Source organism: Leguminivora glycinivorella, chromosome 24 (assembly GCF_023078275.1).
Source record: "Leguminivora glycinivorella isolate SPB_JAAS2020 chromosome 24, LegGlyc_1.1, whole genome shotgun sequence".
NCBI classification, from domain to species: Eukaryota; Metazoa; Arthropoda; class Insecta; order Lepidoptera; family Tortricidae; genus Leguminivora; species Leguminivora glycinivorella.
In genome coordinates this window covers 122,632-139,632 of record NC_062994.1, presented here as the reverse complement: position 1 = coordinate 139,632, position 17,001 = coordinate 122,632, and the positions used below count along the sequence as shown (strand labels likewise).

Genomic DNA, 17,001 nt, shown 5'->3' with positions numbered 1-17,001 from the left:
AGAAATTGTAAAAAGTTCGCACATTATAATTTTTGGAACGCGCCCTTTATTAATTTCAATGATTCTATTTTGACATCTGTGGTGCGATTGCGATTCGGCAATGTCAATAAATGAAAAAATCTACCGGCAAAAATAAACAAAATTTATTCGGAAAGTCGCGAAACCCTCAATTTCTTACTAGATATTTAGCTCTGGCGTGTACTGTTAAAACTCAAAGAGTTATTTTTTCACAGAATGGCCTCGAAAAAGCCTCCCAAAACCGAGTTGGTGGCTATTTGCAAACTTGAATTTTATAGAAAACAGAAAAACTGGAAGTTTTGCGCTCAGGAACGCAAAGCGAAGGATTCCAAGAAGCGTACTAAAAGTACCAAGTAAGTGGATAGTCTGCAAGTCATAGATAGCTCAGATTACATTGACTCTAGTTTATTGTACCAACATAAACTTTGGTTATGATATATGAAAAACATACTTACTTAGTATACTAGATCACATCAGTTATACAATTCCTTGTATCCTGGTTCTGAAACTAAGGTTTCTACGAACGAATATAGCATACCTGCTCACGGAATAAATTTCAATTACATTTTTTTATGTTTTTTTATTATCCGGCAAAGCTGTAGGTTGCAGGTTCAAGTTCTGTCAGAGGAGTGAACTTTTCCATTTTTCCTTTAATTAAAAAAACTATGTAGATTAATCTGTGTTGGCTACCTAAGTTGTTTAACAGAGGGTGACCAAAAGGAACAATCGAAACCTATATCTATTTAAAACCTTGACAAACAAAGCCCATTTCAGTTCAAAACTCAACCAGACCTACAACATCGCGTCAGTCGTTAAGAAAACAGATGTGAAGCCTGAGCCAAAGCCAGTCGCTGCGCAACCTGAGCCAGAGGCTCCCGAGCCCGAACTGGCAGTCGCGGAGCCTGAGGAACAGAACCTGGACGAAGCGTTCGTGGAGGCGGAGACCGGGACTGCCTCGGAGTCCGATGAGCCCGCGGAGGGGAAGGATGTCTTGAAGGATGTACTAGAAACTGAGACAGGTATACAATACTCTCTTTTGCACAGCGCAAAATACTCAAACAGAGAAACAACTTTTCGTTTTATTCCACACTAGCGACCCGCCCCGACTTCGCACGGGTACTATACCTACATGTAAACCTTCCTCTAGAATCACTCTGCCAGCCAAAAAAAAAGTAAAAGTAGTTAATAGAAGACTGTGTGATTTTCTGGTAATCATTATTTCCAGATAAAAATCTGGTAATCTGTACTTTTACAGTACAGATGGTGTTATTTTTTACGCACTAGTGCGAGAAGTGGTTCATTATATGTCTAGTCGGAACTTCGGAGAGCCATTTGTACTGAAAAACGTAGTACGACACACGTGCGAAAAGGAAATTCGTAACTCGTGTACAATTCGAACATCGTGGAACATTCGAACTTCCTTTTTTTCGCACTTGCATCGTAAATGTACTAATACCTTTTGCAATTTTTATTTTTATTCCTTTATCTGTAAGTACCCAGTAAGTTTATATAGTAAATTTGTCTTTTCCAGCCAATCGTTAGGTAATATAAGTTCATAAATACACCTAGACAGTATCTAGTTATTAAATACTTAACCCAGATTACAATTGAAATTAAAATAGGTATCTTACTCCTCGATTTTATATGACTTATTGAAATTACTGGTTAGTAGGCGGTACTACAGAGTAAGTAGATCGTACTCTAACCAGTAAAAAAAAATACAGTTACAAAAATTATATCTATAAGTGCAATATTTAACACTCCTCAAAGTCTCCATAAACTCTACTCCTCTACTTATAAGTCTGTGTCGGATATTTTTGTGGCCTTCAATGTTTATCAGTATATTATTGCTGGTGACTGTACCAAATTGATTTACAGGAAAATCTACATCTCAATCGGAGCCCCCCTGGATATCCCCTCGCTGGTCGATCCAGCGCTGGGCGGAGCGCCACCGCCTTTGGAACCCTGAACCCACACACGAGCCACCGTGCCCCACTGATCCACTCTGCCCCACTGATCTACCGTGCCCCGCTGAACCATTATGCCCCACTCACAACCTTAAAAATATACACCCTCAGCAGGATATTAACCGTCCGACATACTCTCAAAACTATCAAGACGCCAACTGTCCTATTTTCGATAACAACTACAATAGACTACAACAAGACTTGTATTCAAATCAAAATTTCCAATATCCGAACTATCCAAATTACCCATATTACGCTAAACATACAGAATTCGATCCTAAATACGCCAGTGTGTTTTACTACAACTCGTGTTACCAAGAGTTGGACGTGCCCTATCGGGGGCAAAGTGAACCGTATAGGGGGCACAGTGAAGTGTATAGGGGGCAAAGTGAGACGTTCTTGCCCCACGATGTGAACGCGGGAAAAGAGTGGGATGATCGGGAGTGGTGCGCGGGGGAGGGCGCGGCCTGGAGCGAACCGGAGTGGCTGGCCGGTACGATATTAGATTCTTTGAGTTGAGGTGCTAGTTTTTATTACGTTTTTTTTATTTTTCCTGTGATAGGCTAGTAGACATTCCTACATGTAGACAACGTAGTAGTGATTGACGAGTTATTAAGGTTTTCATAACTTTGGGCCAGTTTAGAGAGACGGGGGAAAAAGACGCTTAGAAGGTCTCACATTTCGGTTATATCTCGAAAACTATGAACATACTAATTCTCTAAAACACCTAAAAATGTGTTTTCACCACACCAACTGGTAAAGACTTACTTTACTATTCGAAGATAGCAAAATTACATTTTATCCACAAGAGTGCAAAGTAATTTTATACAAATTTTAACTTGATGTCTTAAGCCAGCTGGTTCAAGTTACCTATAAATGATGAATTTTAATCATAAATATTGAATAAATCGATGGATTTGATTTATTTTGATGTTTTATAGTCAGTATTTTGTTCGTGTCGGTGTGGTGTAAAATTTTGTGTTTCACTCGGTGGCAAAGTTTGTTTAACCTTCGTGCCTTGAAACCCTCGCAACGCTCAAGATTCTACTTTTTGAACCACTCGCTACGCTCGGAAAAAATATTGGAATCTTTCGCTTGCTCGGGTGTCAATATTGGCACGTGCGATTAAACAATAACTTTGCCCCTTGTAGAACATATAACTATTGTTTTGTTGATATGCAGAGGCGCTCGCGCTGGGCGCGGGGGGCCCGGGCGGCGAGGACGCCGTGGACGGCGGCTGGCGGCACGACCTGGTTGGTACACATGTACACATGTAGTGCCAAAAGCTTTGCCTTCGTATTCTGACGGACACGTACGAACGTGTCGTGCTATTTCAATCAGTCTCAGTATACAAGATGTACTGTGTGCGTAGCCGAATGGCACAAACGCTCACGAAACGAAACGCTCGTAGATATCTATCTCTATCGCTCTTGCCTATTGGCGCGACGGAGCCAGACTACCTTTCGTTTCGTTTCGTTGGAGAAATGCCATTCGGCTACTGCACCTGACATTGACTGAACTAGCGTGACAAATACGAACGTTTCCGGAAAAATACGAAGGAAAATCTTGTCGCACTACATTTATTCCATATTATTTATTAGTTTTTTATTCATTATTGATTAAGGTCTGCTAACAGGTGTAATGAAAAAATAACTCGTACCACGAAAATCGTGACGTAGTATTCACCCATCGATCTAGTATTCACCCGATTACAGACAAACACAACTTGCTAATACTATATTTAATTAATATCTTATGCGACTTGTGCATTGTTATACATATACACAGTCAGATTTAACCACACGTCGCATTAATGTATCAATTAGTTGCATTGATAGACAACATTTTGTCTTTATTAAATGTGATTTTTATTTAACATGCAAATTTAAGATAGTTTTCGTCTATTTTCTGCCGTGTACTAGGTACTAACGCTAACACTCTTAACTAACCATTAGAAGACTTTAGGCTCTTGTAATAAGGATTACAAATGTAAGCTAAGGGTTAACCCTCATCTGGCAGAATAATTTTGGTCAGAAACACACTTTGCATAACATGTTTCGCAGAAAAACTTTCGGTCGAATGGTAATTTTGCAGAAAACTTAGTTGGCATTATTACTACCACACATATGACACATTTGGCAGAATATTGTTTCACAGAACATTACTTTGGTCGACTTTGATTTAGCATAATTTTATGTACCATAATAATCGTACAGCATACTATTAAAAGAGCAGAATTATGACACGCTATCGAAAAGGAAATACTGTCCCAGAGCTCCCCTTAGGTACGACGACGAGCGAAGCGAGGAGGAGTGTTAGGTATCTTGCATCCCCAACACATCTGACTCGCTATCAAAAAGCAAATTGCAACTTTATGCCACCTAAATATTATGCACAAATATTATCTGCGAAAGTACTATTCGACTAGAAGACTTATTCTCATCAACGTTCGATTCGGTAGGTACCTATTATAGAAATCCGCGAAATGATTTATGCCAAAGCATATTCTGCGTAAGGTGTTTGCCAAGCGTGATTTCTGCCAAGAACTATTATGCAAATCAAATATATGCGACCGTGTGGTGACGGGTTAAGAATTTCACCACCCCCTTTCTTCCCGTGGGTGTCGTAGAAGGCGACTGTGGGATATGGGTTAAATTGTGGCGTAGGCGAGAGGCTGGCAACCTGTCACTGCAATGTCACAGTTTTGTTTTCGTTCAACCTTATTTGCCAAGAGTGGCACTGTAACTTTAACTACCCCTTTATGGGAAACAGGCGTGATTGTATGTATGTATGTATGTAAATATATGCGAAAAAAGTTTCTGCAAGGTAACAGTGAATCGTACAGCTAATAGTGTCGCTGATGGTACTGTTTACTTTTGGATTAATGAATAGAACATGTTTGTATCAGAGCTCCGTGTCCCGCTGCGACAGCCTGCCCTCGGTGGCCAGCAGCGAGTTCCTGCGCGGCGCCGAGCTGGCCCCGCACTCCACACAGATAGACTTGCTACTCGGTCAGTTCTTTTTTAATACCTAAATAAATATTCAAGCAAATAATCAAAAATTTGTTTCAGAATATTTACATTCCATAGCATGTTACACTTAAAGTTCTCGCGTTTTGTACACATTAGTGTCTTTAAAAAAATTCCATAGCATGGTTAGATATTGTAATCAGTGATCGGAACTATGGGAGCAAAATTTTAATAACAAATAATAAATAAAACCTTAGAACTGACATAAGTTTAAAATAAAACCAAGATTATTATTTTCAGATCAGTGTTAAATTTGATTCTATACCTGAATCCAAGATTTCTAATACATTACTACAAGGATATTAATATTTTCATGGCTGTAAGTATTCTAAATTGTCTACTTAGCAAGTTTTGTTAAAGTTATGCTCCTATAGTTTCGATCACTGATTGAGCATTTCTTTTTTTTTGCCAATAATTTTTTTTTATTGTTTTAGGGAATTTTAGGTCAATTGTACTCAGAATCACGAGTACTTTCAATCTCACTGGGAGACAAAAAGTGTCCCAGAATTTCCATACATTTTTGTTACTTTCCTCTTTTTACCCCATACAACATGTACGGAAAATGGTAAAAAAATAAGAAAAAATCGTATGGGACAATTTTTTTAACTACTAGGATTGAAAAAGCTAGTAATTCTGAGTAGAAATAGTTTTTCTTTTTTTTTTCAAAAATATCACACTTCATAAAAGTGGCAAAAAAAAGAAATGCTCGATTTTAGTTTTCTCGGACACTTTGAACTTTCGGTCCTCGTGTGCAAAATTTGCCGAATTCCAAAATTTATTTTGAACTTTTACTGTGTTACAGAAGGTTCCTAATTAAAAAAGTAAATAATGCTTCCAAGAGTCAGCGCAGGATAGGGACATTTGTTACAGTGTAGTGTAGTGTTCGTGAATGATGATTTTAGGTAAATGATTGATCTTTAGTGGAAGGGTTAGTCGGAAGACCTAGGTGAACTTTTCAGAAGTACTCGAAACCGACGAGCGTGTATGAGAAACGATATACACACACACACACACACACACACACACACGCACGCACGCACGCACGCACGCACGCACGCACGCACGCACGCACGCACGCACGCACGCACGCACGCACGCACGCACGCACGCAAGGGGGCGTCCATTAATCGCGTCATACTGCATGGGGGGGGGGGGGGGGTCATGAAAAAAACACCAAATATCACCATGGGGGGTGGGGGGGTTAGGAACATATCACGTGTATTTTTTTTGTTACACTAACGTAAAGAAAAAACATTTCTGAGCTATTTTTATATCAACTTTTACAGTAAGAACTTGCGTTGTGCAGTGCAAAGAGAACAGAATAGAATATAATATAATTTATTCGTGAACACAGTCAAGATTAATTAGTTAATTACACATTACAACACAAACAGAAAGGAATGTGTTGCTGATGACTTCCAGCGCTGCGCAAGAGCTGTGTGCAGTCGGTTATTTTTAATTCTCAAAGATTTTTTTAGTTTGCCCTCATCACGTGTACACGGACAGTCGGTTAAAGACGGTCAAAAAATCAGTCCCCACTTTACATGTAGGGGGGGTACCCTAACAAAACATTTTTTTCCACTTTTTATTTTACCAAGAGTGTTTAATTTTTCTTATTTGCCAAGAGTGGCCCTGAAGCTTTAGTAGTTTCATGTGCTCTGCCTACCCCTTTATGGGATACAGGCGTGATTGTATGTATGTATGTATGTATGTACGTATAAGGGACATTTTTTTCAATGTTGTCCACCCCACTTTTTTTGTAACATGGGTATTTTTTACGCGATTCATATTCAGAATCGCGAGGTCTTTTTGATCGTAATAGGAGAAAAAACCGGCCAAGAGCGTGTCGGGCCACGCTCAGTGTAGGGTTCTGTACTTTTACGTATTTTTCTCAAAAACTACTGAACCTATTAAGTTCAAAATAATTTTCCTAGAAAGTCTTTATAAAGTTCTACTTTTGTGATTTTTTTCATATTTTTTAAACATATGGTTCAAAAGTTCGAGGGGGTTGTGTCCCCCACATTTTTTTCCTTTAGGAGCGATTATTTCCGAAAATATTAATATTATCAAAAAACGATTGTAGTAAACCCTTATTCATTTTTAAATACCTATCCAACAATATATCACACGTTGGAGTTGGAATGAAAAAAAAAATCAGTCCCCACTTTACATGTAGGGGGGGGTACCCTAACAAAACATTTTTTTCAACTTTTTATTTTACCACTTTGTCGGCGTGATTGACATACATACTGATACCAAATTTCAGCTTTCTAGTGCTAACGGTCACTGAGATTATCCGCGGACGGACGGACGGACGGACAGATAGAAATTATAAGCTACCATCCACACTCATAATACGCATGTCTTGCGGCGCACAACGGACGTCTCCGCCACGCCGCCTGAATGTAATTCAAAAAACGTCTCCTCAGTACATTTTGTATAGGAAGGACGTAAGACGCGCCCCCAGGCGGCGGGGCGCGTACGTCCGTTCCGCACCTCAGGACATGCGTCTCTTAAGTGTGGCCTGTCCCTAAGAGTTGACTCCGGAACCCTAAAAATGTCCCAAGATTTCCATATTTTTTTTAGACCTTCCATTCCGTTACCGCCATACAAAATGTATGAAAAAATGGTAACGGAATAGAGAAAAACCTTGGGACACTTTTTTACTCCTATTAGGATTGAAAGAGCTCGCGATTCTGAGTGGAAAGCACATAAAACATTCCAAATAAAAAAAAAAGTGGGGCCCAATTAACGCTCTTTCATTTGATATGTAACACGCTAAAAAACTATTTCAAAAAACTTTTTCAGAATCAGAATCAGAATCAGAATCAGTCATTTATTTGCTAAAACATGGTACAAAAGGTCATGCATATTCAATTTATAGAGCTACATGTTTTGTCACAAAGACATGCAAATATTTATAAAATGTTGTGTGCATCGCATGCATATTTATATTACTTATCAGCTACTTTATTAAATTATTATTATACATCATTAAGATACTCTTTAATACTATAGTATGCCTTAGCCGCTAAAGAGTTATACAGTGTAGATTTAAATTCTTTTATATTTTCAAGTTGTAAGATGCTTAATGGTAATTTATTGTATACTAGCTTTTACCCGCGGCTTCGCCCGCGTAATAAAAGTATTCATTAAGATTTTCATTTGGATCCGTAGGTTTCTCTGTAGGTATATTTATCTGCGATTATTTCGATTGCACATAATACTTTTGCTTGCAATGATTGTAGAAATATTACACATCGACCACAGCGTAGGTAATTCTATATACGCTGGGGAAACCTTTATAAACATCCCACATAGCCCGTATTTCGACACTATGATCGGTGGGTAAAAAGTACTTTTTTCTATTATCCCTTACAATTTTTTACATTTTGCTTATACTTATCGCAAACGTAATCTTCAAGCAAGCAAACAACGATCGTCTTAGAGCACATTGATTGTAAGAGACCGCCGACCGATTATCCGTATCCCGCTAACGATACCCATATTATCCGTATCCGTATCCGTATCGCTATCGCTATCGCTTTCCCTATCGCTATCCCTATCCCTATCCCATATCAAGATGTTTAATGATATAACACTTTAAGTTCTCGCGCTTTGTACACATATTTAAAGTCACATACAGGTCGAACGCGATTAATTAACATTATTTTTACCTTTTTTCCCAACGTTTCGGCCAGGTTGCACTGGCCGTGGTCGCGGAAGACTGACGTCCCAGCAAAATGTCACCGGAGATGTAAACAACACAAAACTACCCGATATTAATTTATATAAATGTTCGGGGTAGACAAATAAATATAATCTACCCGCTTTTAGTTAATGTTTATTTCCCACCATGTTTATTTTAAAGGTAAAAATAATGTTAATTAATCGCGTTCGACCTGTATGTGACTATAAATATATGTTTAATGATTTCTTATCAAGTGCTAAAATATAAAGTTTCATGGTTTTATCTTTTAAAATTAAGAAATCCCATACAAACTTTCAACCTCTTTTTCAACCCCTTCATCCCTTTTTTTTCGAAATAAAAAATAGCCTATGTTCTGTCTCAGGGTCTAAAGATTGTCTGTTCCAAATTTCATCAAAATCGGTTGCGTGGTTTAAGCGGGAAAGCGTAACAGACAGACAGACAGAGTTACTTTCGCATTTATAATATGGATATGGATGGATTCTAGGCGCCATACCAATTATACTTTTAGATACACAGGCGGTTCTAGATAGCTTATAATTAATTTTTCCCTGGTGACGTAGGCTATTGAATTTCGTAAATTGATTTATATTACTTTTAACATAAGTTGCTATTTCATACACGTATAAACAAGGGACTGTGAGTATTTTTAGTTCTATAAAATGGGGTTTACACGAATCCATGAATGTAATACCGCATAGCGATCTTAAGCATTTCTTTTGACTCATGAAAACCAATTCACGATCAGTAGCATTGCCCCAAAACATTATACCGTATCTTAAAGTTGACGTCACATGTGCATGGTATACTGTTAGTACAGCTGATTTATTAACTACTTTCCTTAAATTATATAGTGCATAGCTAAATTGATTAAGTTTTGTACATAAAGTGTCAATTTGATTTTTCCATGTCAGATTACTATCTAAACTAAAACCTAAAAATTTGGTAGATGCAGTTTCATTAATTCTTTGGTCTTGGTAAGTAATAACTAGATTAGGTGCATTGTTGGTACGCAAATGAAAGTTCATGAAATTAGTTTTTTCAATATTTACATGTAGGTTATTTTTATTAAGCCATTCAATAATACTATGTAGAGCTTGATTAATATTCTCCTGGTGTACATTTATGTCAGTCTCCGTAAATATAATTGTACTAACTTTGATTTCTAATTTTTACTTTTACTCCCCAAAAGTGGCCCCTATAGTTGTTTTTTATTTTATTTAAATTACATGCCCGTCTTTGGTTCACAAGTTTACATATGTGTGCCAAACAAGTTAATCGGTTCAGTGGTTTCCTTTTTGAGGTACGGAACCTTAAAAATGAGGGGGCAAAGGTTTAATTCTCATAGAAAATTTGAATTTCGCGCCAAGATTTGGTTGATTCGTGAGTTGGAAAAAAGTCTACTTAAGTTGCCAAAAATTACACGTCATATTGGCCAGGGGGGGAGGGGGTCCTGAAAATATCACCAAAGATCACCATGGGGGAGGGGAGGGTCTAAAATAAGCCAAAAACGTATGACGCGATTAATGGACGCCCCCCAAGTACGCACACACACGCACAATAGACGGGGAAGATACGGGGTTCTGTCCTACCCATCCCGATACTGAATTACCGACCAGTAGGAAAAGGGGCCCATCAGAAAACCAGCGCTATGTATATGTATGTATGTATATATATATATATATATATACTGGTCGGTAGTTCAGTATCGGGATGGGTAGGACAGAACCCCGTATCTTCCCCGTCTATTGTGCGTGTGTGTATATATATATATATATATATATATATATATATATATATATATATATATCTGGCAACAAGCTGAGACGGGTACCCATTGCCTAAGCCTACTTATAAAATGTATAATCGTAAATATAATTTAAGATGTAGTTAATGTTAATTTTAGGTTTTTTATTATTTTTATTTCTTATTTCTACCGCTACATTGTTTAAGTTTTATCGTTTTTGTTTGTAATTTTTCTCATGTATTTGTGTTGGTAGTTATGGCAGTAAAAATATTTTTATTTATTTATTTATATAAAAATGTGTGAAGCGAAAGTGGTCAGGATCGTAGTAAATGGATATCCGTGATCTCTGCCTACCCAGGGCCGGATTAAGGTTAGAGCGAGTGGAGCGGCCGCTCTAGGCGCCGAATGGTAAGGGGGCGCCAAAATCGTCATTGCGTGGGCGCACACATAGCCCAATGGCGAGAGGAGCCGGAAATGAAATTTATTCAGATATTGAAAATCTAGATTTTTAATTGTGATTCAGATTATCTGAAAAGTTGCACCACAATGCCACCATGTACCACATTCATAAGGTGGGAGCTGTTGCTACAGTTGCTAGGGCGCCGCGAAAGATGTTTCTAGCTCTTGACGAACCACATTGTTGGGAGGCGAACGACAAAGACAATGTTGCGTCGCTATCCAAACGCCCAGTTTTTATCCACATTTCTAAGCGGAGTTTCTCTTAAAGCCAAAGGCGCAAAACGTCTCACAGAGGCGCAATTTTTTATTTCTAATAATGAAAAAATACAAAGATATAGAACATCAAAGTTCCGGAGTGGGGGTTCTAAGTAAAAATTGCACCTAGGCGTAAATTCACGCGTAACTTTACCGCAGTGAACCGTTGTCATTTTTCGTTTACGAGAAATAAGAAAAATACTTGCCTAAAATTCTTTGATAATCTAACTGACGGACTAATTAGTTTTTTTAGTCGTCTCGCCTATTAACCTATTTGATTCCAAGCTTTGCTCTTTTGCAGTTTTGCAATTAGAGTTGAACTTCTCGACTTCTCAATAATCTCAATGTCTGTCCAAGTTGGCTATTGCTGAAATTTGCTTTTCTCTCCCATGCCTTGCCTTGGCCCTGAACTAAAGCTCAAATCCGACTGTTATCAGTTATTGGTTCCTTGCTGGTCTAGGGCTAGAGCTTGGTTTTTGGCCTCTTTTGTTTCATCACAGCCATTTGTTCTTGTCCACTACTCAATGAACACGCCGCACAGGAAAGCATTAACCTCGCGTACGTTTGTCCTATGATAGCCAGGGGCTTTTATAGAATCAAGCCCCCCTCCCCCATAAATAATAGGAAAAATTTTCGCGCTCGCTTCGCTAACAATTTCTATCAGTTAGCATGCATGAGACATATTTTAGTAACCTAGTCAGATGGTTGCGACGTTTCAGATGGACACAGCGAATCTCTGAGCATTTTGGCAACGAACCCCCCAAAAAAGGTTAAACAAGGGGGCGCCAAAACTATATCTCGCTCTACCCTGATCGAGTGCGCGGGCCGGCGCTGTGCCTACCCTTCCGACAAGCAGGCGTGATCTGTGCGTTCATGAGTGTTATTTTGTGTCAGGGCCGGAGCCGGCCGCGGCGCTGACGGGCGCGGCGCTAGTGGCGGCGGTGGCGCGCCACACGGCGGCGCTGCGCGGCCTGCTGCACGAGGCGCAGCGCCGCCAGCAGGTAGGTACCTCCGCAGCCCCCATACTGAGAGCCTCCGCAGCCCCCATACTTGACAACTCATCACAAGATTCGGCGTAGACGCTAGTTTTACGAAAGCGACTGCCTCTGACCTTCCAACCCGAAGAGTAACTAGGCCTTATTGGAATTGGTCGAGTTTCCTCACGATGTTTCCCTTCACCGAAAAGCGACTGCCAAATATCAAATGACATTTCGCACATAACTTCCGAAAAACTCGAGTGCGAGCCGGGGTTCGAACCCGCGACCTCCGGAACGAAAGTCGCGCTTACCGCTAGGCTACCAGCACTTCTCAACTTTGACAACTGATCACAAGATTTAAACGCTAATTTTACGAAAGCGACTGCCATCTGACCTTCCCACCCGAAGGGGGACTAAGCCTAAATTCACCGCTAAATTATATTTTCCACTCGACAGATGTGCTCAAAAGAAGCGCCGTCGTACGATGAAATCCCCGTCCGTGACCCCGGGCCCGACCAGTACCACCTTCCCCTTCGGTTCGACGACCCTATCGTAGCGAGTTCTTATAGACCCATGCCGGATCTAAAGGGGCAGACCGGGCAAGATAGACAGGTACGTTTCACTGTTTCATCACAGAGGGACCCATCTAACATCACCTTTCTCTACCTCTGGATCGATACTCTAGCGCTCTGCCAACTGAGCCACCAAGACTTCAACCAAGCCAGCGAAATTTTCCACCACTTAGGTCAATGGGACCCGTAGCGACATCTACCGTAAGAGTGTTGAACTTCTTAAACGGCAACCGGAGTTCCCAGTCATATTGGAAATTCACCAGTTACGATGCGCTAACCGTGCTAAATTTTTACCTTCTGATTAGCAGAAACGAAATACGAAACGGTGGAGTATCGATCCAGATTCCGTAAGTTCAAATCTCACTTTTAAATTTATTCTAAGCCTAGTGGCATCGATTGCAGACGTTTCTGCTAATCAGAAGTTAAAAATGTTTCATATAAATTGTAAAATATGAAAAAAATAACTATTAGTTGAAATTACAATCACTATGTGTCACCCGGTAACAAAATGATACCATCTTGGATGTTAACACTTGAAGTCCAGAGTTCAATCTTAGAATCCATTGTAATTTATATTATTATTTAATTTGTATTATTTTTTAACATAGTAATGGTAATTTTTTTGAATATTGTATATCTAGCTTTATTAATAGTGTGTGAACCTGCCTTAGAAATCTATATTATTTGTGGTCATGGTTCGTTAATATTTCTTGTATGGGGGTAGCTTTTTCACATTGTAATTTTTCCTCAGTCACCCGTTGACCACGAACGCTGTAAAGAGTTCGAAACGTCGGGATGAATTTTAAATTCATTATACGCGATTTAATCCGTTTCCATAGTTTTATTTCATGAGTAACTATCGCGGTAACCGAAGACCATTGTAATTTAATGTTTATTCTATTCCAGTGATAAAATGTACTATTTTATAATTTTTCATTAATTTCAGGGTGTCGGTGAGACGGGGCGCGGGCGCGGCCGCCTCAAGGTAGGGATCCGCATGGGCCGCCCCTACCGGCTGTGAGCAGCAGCACTGAAGTAACGAGCAAGTTCTCCACAATTTTGTCGAATACAGGGTGATTTCATACAAGTCGCGCCATTTGCAATGACGCGCAAATGCGATGTGAAAAGAAATTGAGCGAAATGGCAACGATTTTGACAAATATTACATACATACATACATACAATCACGTCTGTATCTCATAAAGGGGTAGGCAGAACACATGAAACTACTAAAGCTTCAGTGCCACTCTTGGCAAGTAAGGGGTTGAAAGAAAACGAAACTGTGACATTGCAGTGACAGGTTGCCAGCCTCTCGCCTACGCCACAATTTAACCCGTATCCCATAGTCGCCTTCTACGACACCCACGGGAAGAAAGGGGGTGGTGAAATTCTTAACCCGTCACCACACAGGCTATTAAACAAACATTACACATTATTTGACAAATATTGTTAAATTAAAACGGGACTTAATAGTGTAACACTTACTTTTATACAGGGTGAAATAAAAAGGACCGTTCAAACTTTGTAGTTTATTTTGAGGTCATAATGAACAAGATTTGTGAGTGTGTTCAGTAAAACGTCTCACTTTGTCGGTTACCATTAAGGCCAGATTTACTTGTATCATTATATGAATAAACTGACAAAGCGGCTTTGTAGCAATCGACAAAGTGGGACGTTTTCCCGTTAACACTCAAATTTACTATGGGACTAACGCTGAAATCGCAAAAAAAAAATTTAGCTGTTTCATACATTTCGACTGATGCCGTTCATTTCCATGGAACAGCCATTTTTTTGTGATTTCAGCATTGGTCCCATAATAGAAGTGGTTCATTATGACCTTAAAAGTCACTATGAAAAGTTTGAACGCTCCTTTTTTTTCACCGTGTATTTTATATGGCGCAGTCGGTAGGACGTATGCCCGTATGCGTACTATCTCACTATAATTAAAATTTATCCCATACTCTCTAGGGAGACACTATATTCAGGGTAAAACCCTGTGTGTAGCCCATATAAGTCGTGACATTACGTCCGTGGTCACAGGCAGATTTTCACGTAGTGTTTTTGTCACGTCCGAAACGTCGGGCTAAATATAAAGTCCCGTTTTAATTTCATTAACATGAGTGAAAGTCGTGTTACCGTGCAAGTCATAATTTCATCAGTTTGACGTTAAAATCAAAATGGCTGCCAATTTAGATAGCTGTCTTGTCAAAACGACTTAGGGAACATCCCCAAACTATGTGACCATATTTGTGCCGTTTTTTGCCCTCCCCTGAGTGACCAAGTGACCCCCCCACCCCCTGTAGTTTTCACGTAGTATTCATAAATGAAGTTTTAAGTCAACTTTCTCAGAAAGTTGTCAATAAATATTCGTGTGTCTATGTCAAATTTAATATTTGATTTTAATGACGCGTGTTTGTCATCTTTTTTCCGTCCTTTAAACAATGATTTTCATCCCATAACCAGCCTATATTCCACAGGATATGTGACAAGAGATTAAACCCCCCCCCCTCCTAAACGTGTCATGTAGTTTGGGTACGTTCCCTTATTTCTCTATGAGCTCTTAAAAATAAGCACTTTTAAATTAAACTTCTCGTATGTTACACCCTGTATTCTAATCTTGTTTACAAAAATAGTTTTGATATACTTTTGTATAACAATTTACTTGAAACGTTGGTTCCTAAATGTGTTCAAAATGTTAGTATTAAGGTTTTTTATTATTTACAAATATAGTTTATGAATCGTTATTTTGTCATAGTTAGAGACAATATAATATACTCGCTATAATTTCGTATGTAATACAGGGTGGATCTTTCTTACTGGATACTTGAAATATCATCATGAAATATCATGTATGAAATGAGTACATTACGAATACGATACAAGTGCGGAAAAAAGGAAGTTCGAAACGAGTGGCGATAAATTAAAACACGACCGAAAAGAGTGTTTTGAATCGACACGATTTACCAATTTCTTCGCACGTGTATTGTACGATTTTTTTCAGTTTCTTTGAAATTTCGATATTACAAGAAATGTACTATTTTGCGATCTAGTGTGAAAATAAAGCGCCATATGTACTGAACAATAAGTCATTTTCATACTAATTGTATATGTTACAAGTTTTTATTCGACTTGCCCAAAATATTCAAGTTTGGGTCCATACGTAGAAGCTAAATTGGACCCTCTTCCCGGTTTCCAATTGAGCTGAAATTTGGCACACATATGTAAATCGCGTGACATCTACTTCATCATATTATGGTATCATGGAGCTGATCTGATGATGGAGCAGACAGGTGGTCATAGGAACTCTGTCATGAAACGTCGTATCCCTATCGAGTAAGGGGTTTTAGAAGAATCTCGTAGAGCAGTAGATGACTGTTGAAAAAAAGGTACAGTCGGCGATAAAAGCTTGTGCCATAAATGAAATTTAAAAAAAAATCTTATTGATAGATGAAATGAATGAACTGTCTTCTACTCAGACCATTTTCGCGAATCAGCACTAACTCTGTGGTATTTGTCCTCACTGAGAAGAGAAAATCCACCCTGTATAAAGTTTTTGACTCTGTGTGAACTGGTGTAAAATATATAGCGGCACAAAGGAATCTCATTCCATTAGTAATTTTGATAGAGTCCAACCAATCTTAAAATGTATACTCATTTTTAAGGCCGTAACAGACGGTCCTACCGGACCGCTACTTTGGTTCGGTCATCCCGTTCTTGCTCTCTCTTATATATCGTGTGGCGGATCAGCTACCACACGGTCAAACAGGCTTCGGACCGGACCGAGATCTGGTACGCTAGTCTGTCGTTACAAGGTATTAATATCCTTGCCTCGATATAATACAAAAATAAATTATGAAGTTTATAAACTTAGTTATCATACAGGTAAAAATACTACTACTATAGTAATCTCTTTAACACTGGTCACACGTGCGAGAGGGACACCAGCCCCAACTTTGACCCTCTCATGTGGACACACTTTTACAAGTCTGATAAGAACGCCTTTCTGCACCGGTGATAAAGTTCAATTTAGTATGGCAAAAAAAGTGTGAGCTCAGTCCCTATTGAAAGTCCATGCTTTTGACTTTTACTGTGAAAGGGTTCTACAGTGGCCTAGGATTCAGATTGGTATGTTCAGACAAGAGGATCGATCAATTCGATCAGAAAAGAATAGCGTAATTGTTATTTACGTTACGTTACGTTATCGCGCATAGTATGCGTAAAAATTGCCAATGTTTTCACATCCCTTTTTTTCCAAAATTGAACTAAAT

General features: G+C 39.1%; 1 protein-coding gene across 1 annotated transcript; it reads left to right on the top strand.

Annotated features, from left to right (window-relative positions):
* Positions 1 to 129: 129 nt before the first annotated feature.
* LOC125238642 lies at positions 130 to 13,982 on the top strand. Its single transcript, XM_048146009.1, has 8 exons — positions 130 to 371; positions 793 to 1,037; positions 1,897 to 2,478; positions 3,168 to 3,238; positions 4,894 to 4,996; positions 12,079 to 12,185; positions 12,618 to 12,773; positions 13,680 to 13,982. The coding sequence occupies exons 1-8, from the start codon at positions 235 to 237 to the stop codon at positions 13,752 to 13,754; spliced, it is 1,476 nt and encodes a 491-aa protein (XP_048001966.1). The 5' UTR covers positions 130 to 234; the 3' UTR covers positions 13,755 to 13,982.
* The last annotated feature ends 3,019 nt before the right edge of the window (positions 13,983 to 17,001 follow it).

Coding starts and splice junctions, on each gene's coding strand:
- LOC125238642 (XM_048146009.1), top strand. CDS start 235: ATGGCCTCGAAAAAGCCTCCCAAAACCGAGTTGGTGGCTATTTGCAAA. Junction 372..792: donor AAGCGTACTAAAAGTACCAA/GTAAGTGGATAG, acceptor AGCCCATTTCAG/TTCAAAACTCAACCAGACCT. Junction 3,239..4,893: donor GCGGCTGGCGGCACGACCTG/GTTGGTACACAT, acceptor TGTTTGTATCAG/AGCTCCGTGTCCCGCTGCGA.